Source organism: Polypterus senegalus, chromosome 11 (assembly GCF_016835505.1).
Source record: "Polypterus senegalus isolate Bchr_013 chromosome 11, ASM1683550v1, whole genome shotgun sequence".
NCBI lineage: Eukaryota > Metazoa > Chordata > Cladistia > Polypteriformes > Polypteridae > Polypterus > Polypterus senegalus.
Window position 1 is genome coordinate 145,261,321 of NC_053164.1, and position 18,191 is coordinate 145,279,511.

General features: G+C 37.2%; 1 protein-coding gene across 11 annotated transcripts in view; it reads left to right on the plus strand.

The window, feature by feature from the left end:
• Positions 1-18,191, plus strand: part of plekha5 (pleckstrin homology domain containing, family A member 5) — a 461,083-nt gene that overhangs the window by 381,770 nt on the left and 61,122 nt on the right. For all 11 annotated transcript variants that reach the window (XM_039769746.1, XM_039769747.1, XM_039769748.1 and 8 more), the window contains 3 exons: positions 5,574-5,654; positions 5,754-5,903; positions 15,434-15,538. In XM_039769746.1, coding sequence (XP_039625680.1) covers positions 5,574-5,654; positions 5,754-5,903; positions 15,434-15,538 — 336 coding nt within the window. The remainder of the gene's footprint in view (positions 1-5,573; positions 5,655-5,753; positions 5,904-15,433; positions 15,539-18,191) is intronic.

Here is an 18,191-nt window from a genome sequence, read left to right on the forward strand (position 1 = left end):
ATAAACTTCATCTTAAAATCGTTTAATTAACCAGTTTCTCAAATCACATTGTAATTAAAGTAGCACGTTAAATACTTTGTTTTGTATGTGATCTTCTATGTGCTCTATGTGTGTGAATCACTACTTGCTTCTCTTAAACCGGCTCTCTTCCTCTGACTGGACACATAATCCATTACATTCGTGATATTACAGCTCTCTGAATAACTAAAATACTGAGATGTATACATGATATCATTTTCATGCTGATAGGAGTTAAAGCACGTTATTAAACATGGGTTTTACAGCGCAGTGATTGTGTGCGACCTTCAATGAAATTATTTATTGCAGCAGTACTCATGGGCGGCCCTGGGCAGAGAAAGAATCGGTGGCCTCTTTGCCTGCCAATGTCAATATGGTATCTTATGCATGGTGGATGGCCACGTCTGTTGCGGACACTGCATAGCCACCTCATGCTCATGACACAAGCATTTAACTTTTGTAGAAATTAGCTGCTGCGTTTTTAGCTGTGTCGTTTTTTTCTCTTTCTGTTTTATATTCATTATATATTGGCGTGGCCGCCCCTGCAGTCCTTGCATTCCTTTCTCCAAGTAACCGATCACCACACAATCAGCTCTGTAATAGACATTAAGCCATATGTAAGCTTAGAGCCACCGATTCTTCAAAACATTTAAGGAACATTGAAATATCTTCATAGTACATGTTTAATTATTCTATCCTTCATGCCAGTCCCAGTGAAGAATATAGATTATTTAAATGAAGTTAAAGTTTTATCTGTATAATATAATAAACATTTTGCTGCATTTCATCTTAAAAATTATATCGTCATCACATGTAAATACGTGCTTTATAAGTGGCTCAGGTTGTGTAATATTATAACTGTAGTGCAAGTTTAAAGTGGGATGATTGTACTTATAAGTACACACAGTTCTACAAGGAGCAATTGATTAAGTGCATTTAAAGTTCTTGGGATGAAACTGTTTCCGAACCACGAGGTCCATACAGGAAAGGCCTTGAAACGTTTTGCCATGGCTGAGACAGCATGTGCTTGATACTGTATACCAATAATTCTCTTTCCAATCAGCTGCTGCTGAGATTCCCCACTCAGATATAGTGATATAAATACTCTGAGTGATGCAGTGAGAGTAATATGGAAAAAGATGATCCGCTGTGGCAACTCCTAACGGGAGCAGCTGAAAGAAGAAGAAGGTGCAGTGAGAGTAACAACACTAAAGCAGTTATGGTATTTGGAATACTATGGCTATTCCCTGGACCATTATATTGTTACAAGTTAATTACAATCAGATGCATAACACTAATAAACAATATGCGGTTAGTTTCAGTGTATTTATAAAGCCGCATCAGGAAAATAAAAGAGTAACCACACAGGAACAGTAGCACTGCTTTGACACTGGGTGCCGCCAGTCTGCAAAACCGAGCGGAGAACTTGCGTATGACAAGGTATGAGGTAACGTGGAAAAGTGCGTGGCTTTACGCCAAGTGTAGGTTTTATACATCGCGATTTGAACGTGGAAAAGTTCTTAAGCAACATTTCTCTGCGTACGCACCATTCATACATGAGGCCCCTGGCAATCTCACTTCTGGACACTCTTTGGTGCGCTGTCCCTTTGGAGGGAGTCCCAAAAGAGTTTAGAAACCCCCCTCTCTCTCTCTGTGTATATATGTATTTATGAGCAGTTTAGGATGGTATTTGTGCAGTTTTAACACAATTTTTATGTATGACCATTTAGGAAATACTTATACTTTCAAATAAATCGGTCTTAGCAGTGCATACAAAATCTACAGTCATTATGATCATTTGGTTTTACTTTGAATTATCTGTGTTTTATATACTGTGCCAATTTATGAATTAACACAAGTTTTTTTTTGTTTTTTTTTTTTTTTTGTTAGGGCTTTTAATAAATTGGGCTCATTTTCTTATTGCCTTCTTTTCAACTTACCTTTTAGGAATGCATTCAAATTCAGGTTGTACTTGCTCAAGTAGTATTTTGTTAAAAGTTCAGGTTTAAGGTCATTTAAGTTTAAAGTATGCCATTTTTTTTATTTTTTTTTTTTTTGATTCCTTCATTATTTTTGTGATTCAGTGTTTATTTACTTCATGATTTCCATACTTATTTTATTATTACATCTTTTAATGTTAGAAGTGATTAATCATAATTATTTACATACAACATTGCAATTAATTGTTTAACATTTTTGATTCCCAGCCCAATTTTATATATATTTATATAAGTAGATATATTTGTAGCTCGAGAGAAAGGGAATAGGGAAAAAATTGGTCACATATCCTAAAATATTTTTTTTTATTCCTAAGCTTTCAATAACATACCAGGTATCATCATTAGAGGAAAATGATTAGACATAATCATGATTAGACATAAGAATCAAAGGCAATATATAGTGATTGAGGGGTGGGGGGATTTTGAAAGGAAGGTGGGACTAATAAGGTGGATTCGGAAGGTCGTGGTCATAAAGTCTTTATTTATTATTTGGATGTTCTTTTTAAGCCTGCATATACTGGGCTCCTCAGGCCACCCTCAAGAAGTTGGTTTCTGATTGTTTGGTCAGAGACATTCACACCAGTGGCCTGCTGGAAGTCATTTAGTAGGGCTCTGGCAGTACTCATGCTGTTCCTCCTTACCCAAAGAATCAGATACCGGCCCTGCTGATGGGTTAAGGACCTTTTACAGCCTTGTCCAGCTCTCCTAGAATAACTGCCTGTCTCCTGAAATCTCCTCCATGCCCTTAACACTGTGCTAGGAGACACAGCAAACCCTCTGGCAATGGCACATATTGATGTGCCATCCCGGAGAAGTTGGACTACCAGTGTAACCTCTGTAGAATCCAGGTATCGCCTCATGCTACCAGTAGTGGCACTGACTATCGCCAAATGCAAAACTAGTGAAAAAACAGTCAGAAGAGATGAGGAGGGATAAATGTCAGTGGCCTCCATCTGTTAAACCGTTCCTGTTTTGGGGGTTGTCTCAGTGTTGCCCCCCTAGTGCACCTGTTGTTAATTTCATTAACACCAAAGCAGCTGAAACTGATTAACAACCCCCTCTACTACTTAACTTACCAGATCAATATCCCAGAAGTTTCATTGACTTGATGCAGTGCTCTAATTAAAAATATATACAGTAAACCCTCATTTATCGCGGTTAATCCGTTCCAGACTCTACCGCGATAAATGAATTTCCATAAAGTATGATTCTTTATTTATAATCGAATATTTTCACAGAGCATAGAAATCCTGTTTACGACCTTCTAAATATGTTTTTAACATTATTAGAGCCCTCTAGACATGAAATAACACCCTTTAGTCAAAAGTTTAAACTGTGCTTCATGACAAGACAGAGATGAGAGTTCCGTCTCACAAATAAAAGAATACAAACATATCTTCCTCTTCAAAGGAGTGCGCGTCAGGAGCAGAGAATGTCAGAGAGAGAAAAGCAAACAATCAAAAATCAATTGGGCTGTTCAGCTTTCAAGTATGCAAAGCACCGCCGGACAAAGCAGCTGCTCACACCCCCTCAGTCAAGAGCAGAGAATGTCAGAGAGAGTGAGAGAGACAGAGAAAAGCAAACAATCAAAAATCAATACGTGCTGTTCGGGAAGTATGCCAAGCACTGCGTGGGAAGCATATCGTATATCATTGAGGATTGGGTAGCTTCTCAGCCATCTGCCAATAGCGTCCCTTGTATGAAATCAACTGGGGAAACCAACTGAGGAAGCATGTACCATAAATTAAAAGACCCATTGTCCGCAGAAATCCCTGAACCAGCGAAAAATCTGTGATATATATTTAGATATGCTTACATTTAAAATCCGCGATGGAGTGAAGCCGCGAAAGTCGAAGCAAGATATAGCGAGGGATCACTGTATATATATATTAATATATTATATATATGATCATGTGAGAAAGAAAGTACTGCCATCTTAAAGACTATGATTTTATTAATCAGGGTTTAAATCAGAATTGTCATCACCAATTTCAATAATTTGAGAAATCTAACCTCAGATAACAAATAAAACAGATTTCAATATATTATTTTTTTCTAAAAAGTAAACAAACATTTAGAAACTACTGTATTTGGGGGAAATAAGTACACCCTATAATTCAGTAACATGTAGACCAGCCTTTGATCAGCAATAACTGTTGATTGGTCTCTCACAACACTGTGAAGAACTTTTGGCCCACTCTTCTTTACAATGTTCTTTCAGGTCATTAATATATGAGGGGGTCCATTTATGTTTAGGTTTTTGATTTGGACATTCCAACATCTTGATTTTTTTTTTCTTTTATTAGCCATTCAGATGTTGAATTGTTGCTATGCTTGGGATCGTTGTTTTGTTGCATGATACAGTTTTGTCCCAGCTTAAGCAGTCAAACAGACAGTCTTACATTTGTGTCAAGAATATTTTGGTGTGAAGTGGAGTTCATAGTTGTCCAGATGTCTGCAAGTTTCCCAGGTCTTGTGACTGCAAAACAAGCCCAAATCACCACCCTTCTGCCACCATGCCTAACAGTTGATTTGATTTGTTTGCAGTGATATGCTGTTTGTTTTTTGTCAACCATGGCACTGTACATGATGACCAATTATCTCCACCTTGGTTTCATCATTTCAGGAGTTATTGTTACAGAATTTGTGTGGTTTGTTCAGATGTAATTTAGAAAATTTGCTCTATGTCATTTTTGGGGAGAAGGGACTTTTCGATTGTGTCCCTTGTATGAAAAACATACTTGTTCAGTCTCATTCTTATTGTACCGTTGTGAATATGAATATTTAACACTCTCACCAAGGTGTGTAGGTCATGTGATGTAGTTTTTTGTTTTTTTTTAACTTGTCTCTGAGCATTAAACAAACTTACCTTGGGCTGAAATTGCTAGAATATCCACTCCTGTGAAGACTTGCAACTGTCTAGAAGTCTGTCCTTTAGGGAAACAATTATTTTCACTGTAGAATAGTGAATTTCAAATTGTTACGAATGGCCACATAACCCTTGACAGATAGTTGAGCAGCAACAATTGCATCTCTGAGGTAACGGTGATGTCCTTCCTTCTTAACTTGATGTAAACGCAACCCTGTGTGATCCAGAGCACATAACCATGTGCTTTTGTTTAGCAGCACCAGGCTGCAAGATTTTCTTTTAATTACTATGGAAGTTGGAAAGGTTTATTTATTGTTTCCCCGACATAGTTTCTAAATGTTTGGTTGTTTTTTGAAAAAAAAAAAAAAAATAACAATATGTTGAAATCTGTTGTATTTTACTTGTCATCTGAGGTATGATTTCTCTGTGTATTGAGATTCATGACAACAATTCTGATTTAGACCTTGATTAATGAAATTATAGAATTGAATGATTTCCTTAATTTCCATGACTGTAAGTTCATATATTATACTCGTACATGAAACCATCTGAAAAAAGATTATTTCTAAATCTGTTTTTTGTAAGTTATTATTGTAAATTCCCAGTGAAAATTAACCTTACTTTGCTATATGAAGTGCCTCCAGCAATTTTAAAAACACGCCTCATTTTTACTGTCATTTTTGCAGGCTAAGCTCAGCCGTCTCTGTGAGCAGGACAAGCTTGTCAGGACACAGGAAGAAAAGCTCCAGCAACTTCACAGAGAAAAGGTAAAAAAAAAGTATATGTGGTTGTTACCAAAAATCGAAATGAAAATCCTTTTACATAACAACAGCTTAATGAATAGTTCTTCTTGTACCTTACCACAGCACACTCTCGAACAAGCCTTGCTTTCAGCTAGTCAAGAAATTGAAATGAATGGCGAAAACCCCATAGCTATTCAGAATGTGATCCAGCAGAGGGATGTACTGCAGAATGGACTCTTAAGCACATGTCGAGAACTTTCTCGAGCCAACGCTGTGAGTGATGTCCCTGTATTATTCTCTTGTTTTGTATTCCTTTTAAATTGTGATTTGTTTTATGCTGGGCTAAGCATGTTTAAATCACAGTACAGTTCTTAACGTTTCCTTTTTTTTAAAGTATTCTCTGCAAGTTACAAGACAAATTGTGATGAAAGTGTATTTTAGGATTATAAAAACATTTTCCTTCGTATTAAAGAAAACAAAAATGTATAGCAATGGATGAACAAGAAATTCTTTAATTTGAATGTATTCTATACTTAATTTCATTTATTTACTAATTTCAAGCTTTCCTGAAAATGTGCATTGTCCTACGTATTCTTGTGCATTTTAGGCAACTTGTAATATACAATTAACAGCATAAGATTTTTCACAGAGATTCTGATGTTTATATGAATTATAATAATAAATCAGTCAAACATTATTTAGTTCTCTTCACAGTACACATCAGTACAAGGTGCCTTGCAAAGCACATAAGAGTATAATTCTGGGTAACTAGCCACAATAATCTTCCTCAGTTTTCTTTCCCTGAACATTCCTGGAATCTATTTTGCTTGTTGTCTTTATTCTTTAGTAAATGTGTCCCATATTTTCAGCGAAAGCAAAAGAATTATACAGAGTTTGAATTACTTATACTCAAATGTAATTTCTACAAGGGGTGGAAACACAAAAATAAGAGAATACAGTGCATTTTTTTTAATTGCTGTTTTATCCATACATAAATAATTGTTGTATACCATGTATCTCTATATCAGATGAACTTTTCAACTATATACATATAATTTAAAATGCAAAAGACTGTGTGATGTGTATTGCATAATACACAGCTACAAAAGTGGTTAACCTGTCTTGAAAATTGCAGTAATAGGGTATATAGCAACTTAAATAAACCACTTTGGCTTACTGTCATTGGTTTGTTTTTTTTTTAAATTGAGTACTTTTCAATAATGAAGTACTTATATTATTTTTATTAAATATTAAAAGCTAAATAGATTTTAACATTTTCTAAACCTTAAAGAAATGCAATGTGTGCCTTTAATTTTAGGCTGCTAAATAACAATGAGCATGGAGAGATGGAAGAGGGGCACAAGTGTGAGAAACGTAATAATACATAGTACATAATTTTTTTTATTTACAGATGTTTTTGTCTATGATTCTCTGAGTTAAAAACTATTCAGAGTAAAAAAGTACGTTTTATTTCCCACTCTATCAGTGAGTTTCTATGGCAGATTCTATCTGGAGAGAGAGGACATGCTGACATCAATTTTGCAAGCAAGACAGGTTGCTGAAAGTTTTTGGGTTTTCTGTGGTGTGAGAGTGAATTTAAAAAAATGCATTTTGCTCTTATACTGTAAACTTGAGTTTTGGTTTCCGCTAAGGAACCATGCAGAATTTTTGAAGCTTTTTTCCCTTTAGAAGGGTTTTATGCTTTGTTTCACCTGCACAGGAGCAAAAGTAGTGGGTGTTTGAAAAGGTTGTGGGTGCTCACTGTCTGGGGGCATCAACCCCAGAATTAGAAATGTCAAACCGCTTTCAGGTCTTTGTGGAGCTGGGCGTCATATCTGATGTTTCTGAGGTGGTAGGCAGGGATGAGGAGCCCCAACAGGACAACTCAAAACCAGTTCCCAGAAAGAGAGAGGTAGTAATAATTGGGGACTTGATTCATTAGGGAAATTGAAGTGCAGGTTTGTTTCAGAGACAGGGAGTTTTGCACGGTGTGTTGCCTTCCGGGTGCACAAGTGGGGGACCTCCCTGGAAAGGTGGATAGGCTCTTGGCCAAAGTGGGGGTGGATCCAGTTGTCATTGTCCATGTTAGAACAAATGGCATACATAAGGATAGTCTGTCAGTTTTGCAATCCAAATTCAAAGAGTTAGGTGCCAAGCTGAGAAGCAAAACTGACAAGATAGTCTTCTCTGAAGTTCTGCCTGTGCCACGTTCCAGTCCAGGTAAGATTGAGAAGATTACAAGGCTTAAAGCGTGACTCAGATCTTGGTGCAGGGTAGAAGGATATAGATTTATGGGGCATTGGAGCTCCTTTTGGAACACATGCGACCTGTTTCACCACAACAGGTTACATCTGAACTGGAGGGGCACCAATGTATTGGGTTGGAGTATGAGTAGGCTAGTCAAGGATTGTTTAACCTCCTTAGCATTGCATTTTATTCGAAACAAATATGTAAAAAGTGTTGCTTTTTTTTTTTTTGGCATGAAAAATTAAATTTTTATTAAATCTCAAAAGTATACTAATGACACAAATAATAGTAATGACGATTAAAAATAATAATATGAAATTAACAATAATAATAACAGTAATAATAAATACTACTAATTATGCCAAAACAGTATATAATCTCGAAATGAGTCCTTTGAATGGCAAATCTTAAAGCACAGTGAAAGACACAATCCAACGTCACAGTCGGGACAATAATAGCATGTTTCTTTTCGGATTTTCTTTCCAGATTTATCAGTTTTTCAACATCTCACTGCACAGGTATGAGTTGGATTCTGTTATTTTCCTGTTGGAGGTATATAATCAATAAAATGTCTATCAATAAGATGCTCTGAATTGATCCACGATGTGCTGGGTCCACCGCGTCTGTTTAGCAGTAGTGTAGATGGCAGATGTGCAACAATGATTTCTTCTACAAGTTGGCATGTAAAGGTTGTGTGAGATACAGTTTTGCCATCTTTTTGTTTGTATAAGATGAATGCATTCCAAATGCACTGTTCCACCAAATAACGAAATCCTACATAACGGTATATAAAGTATTATTGATCCACATGATTTACACCGCCCATTGTGCTATTGTAATCTACAACAGCAAAAGGCTTCGTAACCTGCTTGTTGCCTTTTGCCTGTACAGTGACTGTAGCTGCATTATGTACAGTGCTAAGTAGACAAACATCTTTCTTGTCCTTCCATTTCAGTGCAAGCACTTTACCCTTTTGCCAAGCTACTAGCGCTCCTTGCTGTAATATAGCTCTGTCAGAGTTTTTAGGCATGCCACAACTATTAGGATGCAGTGTTCCATATGCGTCAGACTGTTTGCAGCAAGATGTCAAATAGCTCTGGCGAAGCATAAAAATTGACCATAGTTTCACAGTAAACTTGATCCAGAAGAGCATCTGTCAAAGTCTGCACCGATGACATAGCAACACTGTACTGATTGTATTTTGGATCAAACATTGTCCCTTTCCATGTGTACAGAACCAAATTCCAAATGTATCCTGTTTTAGATTCACAAAGCTTATAAAGCTTTATGCCAAATCTTGCTATTTTTGACGCAATGCACTGTATTCATGACAGTCTGCCCTTATAAGCCATGAGACTTCAATCAATGCTGACATTGCAGTCCAGAATGTAAGCGCTCTGAAATTTTAATACATTTTTAATAAATTTGCAAAAACCTCAAGTAAACTTTTTTCACGTTGTCATTATGGGGTGTTGTGTGTAGAATTCTGAGGAAAAAACTGAATTTAATCCATTTTGGAATAAGGCTGTAACATAACAAAATGTGGAAAAAGTGATGCGCTGTTTATACTTTCCGGATGCACTGTAAATATAGAAGGAGCAACACATTAAAAAATAGCTTGCCTTAATGCTAGAAGCATCAAAAATTAGGCAAGTTAGTTGGAGCTTTATGTAGTAGAGCATAATTATGATATTATAGCAAAAATGGAAACCTGGCTAAATAACAAAGGTGGGAATGAGTGTAACATAGAGGGATTTACATTTTTTTGGAAGGACACACAGAACAGAAAAGGAGGTGAAATTGCTGTTCATGTCAAACAGAATTTAAATGCAAGTCCATTTCAGTTGGACAATGATCCACATTTTAGTGAGGACACGTGGCTTTGCCTGGAAAGCATTAGGAAAAGAGGCCTTATTTTAGGAATGTGTTATAGACCACCCAATGTAAACAGTAATTTCAACACAAATCTTTTTAGTAATATTAAAAAGGCAAGTTTACAGGGGAATGTTTTAGTCATGGGGGACATTAATTATCTAAATATTAACTGGAATAACCTTGCAAATGGAGGAGCACAAGAGCAGGAGTTTTTCAAAGTAGTCAGTGACTGTTTTTTAACACAGTATGTTAAAGCACCAGCGTGAAGTGAAGCTTGTCTAGATTTAATATTTTGTAATAAAATAGAATTAAGGTTGTAGAGGCGATTTAACCACTAGGGTCAAGTGACCATAAAATAATAACAGTTCTCAGTGTTTTGTTAAGAGTACGGAAGCAAAGACTAAAATTGTTAAGTTTAACTTTGGTAGGGCAAATTTTGAGCGGATGCATTATAGTCTAAGGAGGATAGATTGGGATAAGCTTTTAAGTGTGGAAACAGTCAAGGAGCAGTTGAACAGCTTTAAAAATGTTTTACATGTAATGCAAGACAGGTACATACCTAAATTTGGAATTAATAGGAAATTTATAAAATTAAAAAAACTCCACAGTGGGTAAAGGCGAATTTGAAAAGATCGCGGACATCCTATAAGTGCCTGCCTTGATGGGCGATACAAGGAACATTATAAATGTGCAGGGCACAGTATTACTCGGCCATGACCCTGCCGGGCTGCTGTGTCTGTGTATAGGAGAGTGGCAGATCCCGCTACAATAAGTGACCGTGCAGTTCCTGTTTCAAGCTGAATAAAGCTGGTGTTGCTAAAGTACTGAGACTCAGCTTCGTGTTTTGGGTTGCAAGACAGGGACTCACACGTTACAACACAAACACACGTGGTCACAATGCTATAGTAAACAGTATACGCTCATATGGATGTTGACTATATGAGTGAGACAAGGCGACTGAGACAGAGAATGCGAGACGATTACCCACAATCCTGCAGCAAGAGAGAAGAACCATCAGCTCAGCTGTGATCACGTGACGCTCAGCAGACAAAGCGTATACGTACTACTCGTATTACAAGACCTCGCTCGTTTATCAAGTTAAAATTTATTAAAAATTTTAGCTCATCTTGCAAAACACTCGCAGACCAAGTTACTCACAATCCAAGGTTTTACTGTATATATAAGTCCTAATTCCAAAAGTGCAACGATTTTGTGCAACTGTTTTATGTCACACTTTAACTCTTTTAGGGTGGGTGTCGACTTTTGTTGACAAGGAGGGGTTGAGGGCGCATGTCGACAAAAGTCGACTTCCAGGGGTAGAGGGCGACAATCAGCTGTTAATAGCGACAAAACTCACTTTTATGTCACAGGCATTCCATCTCTTCTCGGAGGAATGTTATACTCATGGACTCCGCATCTAATCCTTGCGTGTGCATGAGTTACAAAATGTAAACAAAGGCAAGATGGCATTGACATCTCACAAGGGAGCGAAGCGAGTGCAAAAAAGAAAATAATCGGCAGATGATGTTTTGTGATTATCGCTGAGTCAGACTCTGATTTTTCAGAATCTGATTTTGTTGACAGTGATCAGGAGATCGAGCAAGAGAGTGAGGAACTGGCATCAGCTGATCGGACACCAGCCGATACCGACCCAGCTGATCGGCTGCCAGCTTAGCGCATTCATACAGCCGACGCACCTACAGGAAGGTTCGTGTGAGAGGAATACCCAGACATTGATCCGTGGGAGCCAAACTGGCTACCGGACTTCACAAGACAGCATGGCTTGGTGTTGGACACGACAGATTACCAGCCGCTGGACTACTTCAGGCTACTCTGCTGCTTTTCAGCTACTGTCAGACGAGACAAACAGGTATGCGAGCAATTTTTTGAATTGCCGGCTGCGTTTGCACCGCATTCTCGTTTTTCAAAGTGGAAGCCCACAACAAAAGAAGAGATGAATGGGTTTTGTGGCATTACAAATAGAGATGGGACTAGACAGGTGATATAACTTCAGGGAGCATTGGTCAAAATGTGCTTTGTCCCCTGGTGGTTTTGGAAAGGTTATGACGCGTGCTAAGTACGTGCTGCTGCAAAGTTTTATTCACTTCTGTGATAACCAGAAGCGTCTCAAGGGGTGAGCCCCCATGGCACCCCATGTATAAAGTTCAGCTCCTGCTTGACATTGTGGAACCAACATATAAACAATTTTATCAGCCTAGTCGTGATTTGTCTGTGCATGAATCAATGATAAAATAAAAGGGACGCCTTTTTTTCTGACAATATATGCCAGACAAGCCCACAAAGTATGGCATAAAGGATTTTGTGCTGGCAGAAGCAAACACTGGTTTCTGCCTGAAAGTAATTACATATACAGGAAAGTATTTCTTTCAAAGAGAGAACTGTCCCTTGACAAGTCAGGTTGTGCTGGAGCTGCTTCAGGGCTATGAACATTTGGGTCATGTTGTGTACATGGACAATTTTTATACATGCCCAGAATTGTTCATGGAGCTACAGAGAGGGGAATTGGAGCTTGTGACACAGTGAGGGTGAACAGGAGACACATGCTTTCACAGTTGAAGCCAGACAGGCTGAAGAAGAAAAGAGGTGACCTCCGGTTTTCATGCGGGCGAAAAACTTGGTGGCATTGGCATGGCACGATGTCAAATGGGTGATTTGTGTCTCTACAGTACACACTAACAATATATGTGAGAAAGTGCAGCAACAGACAATTGAAAAGGAGGCACCAATGCAACACATTTTGTAAGCAGTGCAATGTGGCAATGCATGCAATTGGCTGCTTTGAGCGATATCATACTTTGCAGGACTTTGGTGTGTAACATGCATGTGATATGTATGTGAAATCATATAGTATGCAGGCTTATACAACATGCAAGACAGTAACATTTGTCAAAAGTAAATATTTTTTGCTGATTTGATATGTTAAACAATTGCTTTGTGTTCTTTTTTTAAAAAAGTTAGTTTTTGGAAAAATATTCAGCCCTGGGAGAAAAGAAACAAAAAAAATTAGTACTAAAAGAGTTAAATCTGGCTTATTTTAAAGCCTACATATATATGTTTGGTATCATTCTTTTCAGAATGTATTGAACTTTAATGTGATGATGTTAGATTTTCAGATTCTTATTACTTTTTTAAATTATAAACTAAAAAATGTCCAGAACTCGCGTCCCCCAAGACAAGGCTTTGTGCCAGGAGATTTAACCAAGCCCTGGGCCGGAAATAAAAGACAAAAAGTAGAACAGCTGCTGTACAGGCTTTTAAATGTTCAAAGCCCCAAGCTCGATGCAGATCACATGGCACATCAGCTAATCGAGGAAAGAGGAGGTAAAAAAAAAAAACTGTATTTGTTTCCCACTGTATCACCGTTTAAGAGGGGGTTTCGGAGGAGCGACCACATCTCCTTGGCGTGCGTTCAGCCCCCCTCTTCACAACGCGAGTGGCAGAGACGCAAAGTGGCTGGTGCGAACCCCCTAGTAAGGCATATAAGACTGATAACTCCAAAGTGAATTGTAGAGTATATGAGAACATGAGGGCAACCATTAAGAAAGATATTAGGGAGACTAAAAGACAGTTGGAAAGGAATATAGCAGATTAGGCTAAAGATCACTCTAAGAGATACTTTTAGTTTATTTTAGTAGTAAAAGAACAGTGAAGGAGGATGTGAAGTGCATCATAAATAGTAAAGAGGAATTAAAAGATACAGACAGTAAAACAGCGGACTCTCTAAAGTTGCATTTTTCTGAGGTCTTCACAAGTGAGGAAGTGGGTAACCTCCCAGCAGTAAGCAGAACTACTAAATAGGTACTAAAGGATTTGGAAATTGTAGAAAAAGTACTGCTCAGATTATGATGGCTGAGGTATTAAGGACTCTAAACAAATCCAAATCATATTATGGGATATCATCTACTGCTAAATTCTGCTGCATACTTGTCATTTTTTATTTTTTATACTGCATTGGGGATTTGTTTTGTTCTGTGTATTGTATTGACCCCCTTCTTTTTGACACCCACTGCACACCCAACCTACCTGGAAAGGGGTCTCTTTTTGAACTGCCTTTCCCAAGGTTTCTTCCATTTTTTCTCTACAAGTTTTTTTTGGGAGTTTTTCCTTGTCTTCTTAAAGAGTCAAGGCTGGGGGGCTGTCAAGAGGCAGGGCCTGTTAAAGCCCATTGCGGCACTTCTTGTGTGATTTTGGGCTATGCAAAAATAAATTGTATTGTATTAAATAGGCTGAAATCGAATAAATCACTAGGACCAGATAATATTTACCCTCAAGTTGTTAAGGAGGCTAGCAAATACATAAATAAACCCTTGACACATATTTTTAGGAAGTCACTGAGCACTGGGTAGATTCCAAAGGACTAGAAAATGGCAAATATTATCCAGTTATATAAAATGGGTAACTGGGCACCTCCAAGCAGCAATAATCAAAGTGGGGCATATATTATTTATCTTGACTTTCAGAAAAGCATTTGATAAGGTGCTACGTGAGAGGTTGGGCATCCAACTAAAAGAAGCTGGAGTTCTGGGGGATGTTTTAGATAGTTGCAGAATCGGCTTAGACACAGGAAGCAGAAGGGTGATGGTGTGAGGAACCTTATCAGAATTGGCTGATGTTAAGAGTGGTGTTCCATAGGGGTCAGTGATAGGGCCTGTGCTATTTTTTAATATAGGAAGTAAAAATGTTAGATTTGAATACACAAAGGGAGGTCTGAAAATCAAGAATACACCTTATAAGAAGGATTAGTAGTTGTAGTGGACTCTACACTGTTAACTTCCTGACAGTGTTCAGAAGACATTAAGAAGGCAAAAATAATGTTAGATTATATAGCACAATGTATGGAGTACAAGTAGGTTATTTTCAAGCTTTACTGTGTGCAGTTTTGGTCTCCAGGCTACATAAAGGACATAGCAGTACTAGAAAAGGTCCAGAGAAGAGCAAATAGGCTGATTCCAGGGCTAAAGGGGATGAATTATGAAGAAAGATTAAAAGAACTGAGCCTTTTCAGTTTAAGCAAAAGAAGATTAAGTGGTGACATGATTGAATTGTCAATTGAAAATTATGAAATATAGTGGATCGAGACTGTTATTTTAAAATGAGTTCATTAAGAAGATTAGAACACAGTTAGAAACTTGTTAATGGTAAATTTGGCACAAACATTAGGAAGTTTTCCTTTACACAGAGAACCATAGATGTTTGGAATAAGCTACCAAGTAGCATCATAGACAATAAGACTTTAGGAAATTTCAAAACTAGACTTGTGGATAGGACTGGTGAGCTTTGAACAGGCTGAATGGCCTGTTCTCATCTAGATTGTTATAATGTTCTAATCAATCTGGAGATTTGAAGAAACTACTCTCCACTTTATTATTTTTCTCATAATCATTTTACAAAATGTAAAGATAAACAATATATAAGTTCTCTTCAGGCATGTATCAGGCTCTTTAGGCCAATTAGAAGACTATACACAAGTTAACAGTGCCTATCTTTCCCCTATAGCGTAGATTTTCACCAAATTATGAGGTAAATTGAACCCTAACAAAAGAAAAACTACTATAGAAGGGCTATTTATTAATTCATAAAGATCAGCAATCAAAACAAATGACAACTAAAATGAATGCATATGTTTTAAAAGGAACACTTAAATCCTTCTTTTAAAACAGGAAATTGAAAGGTCCTGGAGGGAATATGATAAGCTGGAGTCAGAAGTTGCACTGGCAAAGGCTAATCTTCTTGAACGATTGGAGAAGGTTGGAGAAATGCAGAAGGTTTGTGAGCTATTTACATGAATTTAGCAACTAGCATGAAATCACATACAGTAAATGCAAATTGTAAATTTGTACAAATCATGTAGAGATTTTAATTGTTTTTTGTTAGCAGGTTTAGCATATTTCAGCAAAGGTTGATAAAGTGTAAATAGTTATATTGTTTCACCATACCTGAATATGAATAAATCAAAGGTGAGTAAAGCAACATTGAAATCACTAAGAGAGTAGAGGTCAAAAAATACTAAATAAAAACAAAATTGTCAATCATTTTTTATCCTAATAAAATACTTGAGATATTTGGATCTTAGAACTGTATTCATTTAAGCACCCATAGCAATGACGTAATGCATCACAACATCAAACTCACATAACCAGTAACAACAACTTCACCAAATGTTTTTAATATACAGAAAAATACTTGAAAGACATTAGGAATATACAAATAAGATTGTTTCCAGTTTTTATTATAGGTGTGAAAGAGGAGTCACTTGTTATGGTACAACAAATGGATTTTTTGCTTTCCACTTAAGCGGTTTGAATTTAAAATCTTGTGAAAGTTCGAAGTTTCTTGATGTGGTTAATAATGACCTTGTTACATGGCCTAAACATGCTCTTTTTTCTGCAATCAAATGTAATTCAGCCCTGATCTGCCTTTTACATTCTGCACTGCAAAGACTAGGAGAGAAAGTAACAAAAAAAAAAAGAAAACAAACCTGTAATATTTGACTTTACATTTCCTTTAGATTTAGGTATGCGACATTGTGAGGTAGGACGCATGGAAACTCCCATGAATTTGAGAGTTTGTAGTTTCCTCCTGGCTCTATAATATTGTCTCACATTTTACAGACATGCTGTTATATTACTGAAAGAAATAAACTAGGTGAGTGGGGTACGAATTAGTGTGATTGGTAGCATCATTTCTGTGGTAGCTTCCTGCCTTGCTCTGCATTCTGCCAAGATCAGTAAGAGTCTCCGTACCCCTTTAAGTAATCCAGCTATAAAATTGAATAAATAATAGGATAGACATCCTTTCATTTATCATTAAACCTTCTTTTACTAATTCATTTGAAGTACAGGCTATACATGGAGTATGCACTAAAAATCTAGTCGTTCTTTCAAATTGTATGTTCCAGCTGTCTGTGCATACAGTATATTTTCACACTGACTCTTAAATTTGCCTATGATGAATGAGGGTAAGTGATCAACAGGTTAGCATCCCATCCAGGTTCGATGCATTTCTTACAACGAAAGCAGCTAGAAAAGGCCATTGGTATGCTACAACAGTACTACATAAGTAAAAAACAGTAGCAAAACAGTTCACTTGAGTCAATACCAAAAAAGAGAAAGTAAAAGCCAAACACCATTGTGTTGAAACTGCTCCTTTAAATACCTATCATCATGTTACAACTATTATGCAAATTATTTTTATTTATTAAATTTTGTTTTTTTTTTAAATAAGATGTTTTAAACAAAAATATTCATTATCCATAGCTCATTGTTAGTAGTGGTACACTTAGCATTTATATTACTGTATATGTACTTATAAATATTATTACCGTAGATCCCGGAATATAAGCCGACTTGGTATATTAGCCGACCACCTTCTCTACCTACTAAATTACATGTATTTGCCAATGACCGGTATTTAAGCCGACCCCCTTCTCCAAGCAAAATTTTCTCAATTTCCTTAAAAGTGTCACTTCAGGTATATTTATCATGTTTATCGGCGAGAATTTGAGACAGCCAGCATTTTTAATGGAAACCAGGATGTAATTGGGGAGAAGTTTGGTAAAATGAAACCTTTGTGTTGAAACTATATACGCAAATACGGTATATCGGCGGGTGGATTTCCGGAGACTCGTTATAAATTTGATTAACTTAAATACGCAATACAGTGGACCCTTGACTTACTTAACTTAATTGTTCGCGAAGGCTAACCCATAATGCGTTCCGAACCTCCCACTGCAACACTTACTTAACCTTTTCATAATAGAAAGAGTTGTATAATGTGCATAATTTACCAAAAAAACAATAATTTTTCTAATGTACTAACCAAAAAGTTATAAAAAGTGCCTAGCCTACCAGAAGTAGGCTAGATTAAGCTAGGAGCATGGTGGGGCACATGGTCGCAGCGGCTCAGGGCTCTCCTTTTCAGTGCACTCTTTTGTTGTTTTTGTAATTTTTTTTTTTTTCCTTGTTTGTGTAAGATCGGTTCAACGAACATCCGCTACACCCGTCAGAACCTTATAGACATCAGTGTCCAGAGCCAGACATCTGTTTTGAGTGTTTTTCATCACACGCACAACATCCCAGACAACATAACGAGACCAGCGGGCTCTCCGTGGATTGTTGTTGGGTCTAGGAGACGACGCAGACAGAGGAGGGAAAGAAAGCAGAAGTGGGGTCACAGATCCGGCGTTATACTAAGGCTAAAAAAAAACAACCATACAAGCCCTATACAGAACATTTTTTTTGCACTGAAGGAGCTGCTTTTAATCTCATTGTAGATGTGTATAGTGACAATAAAAGGCATTCTATTCTATTCTAGAAACAACAGTTTCATACTGTACTCACCATTTAATTTGACATCTTTGGGCTGCAGGAAGGGAGGAGGAGGAGAATGAAACGGAAGGTGGTTATTGTTTAGAAGGAG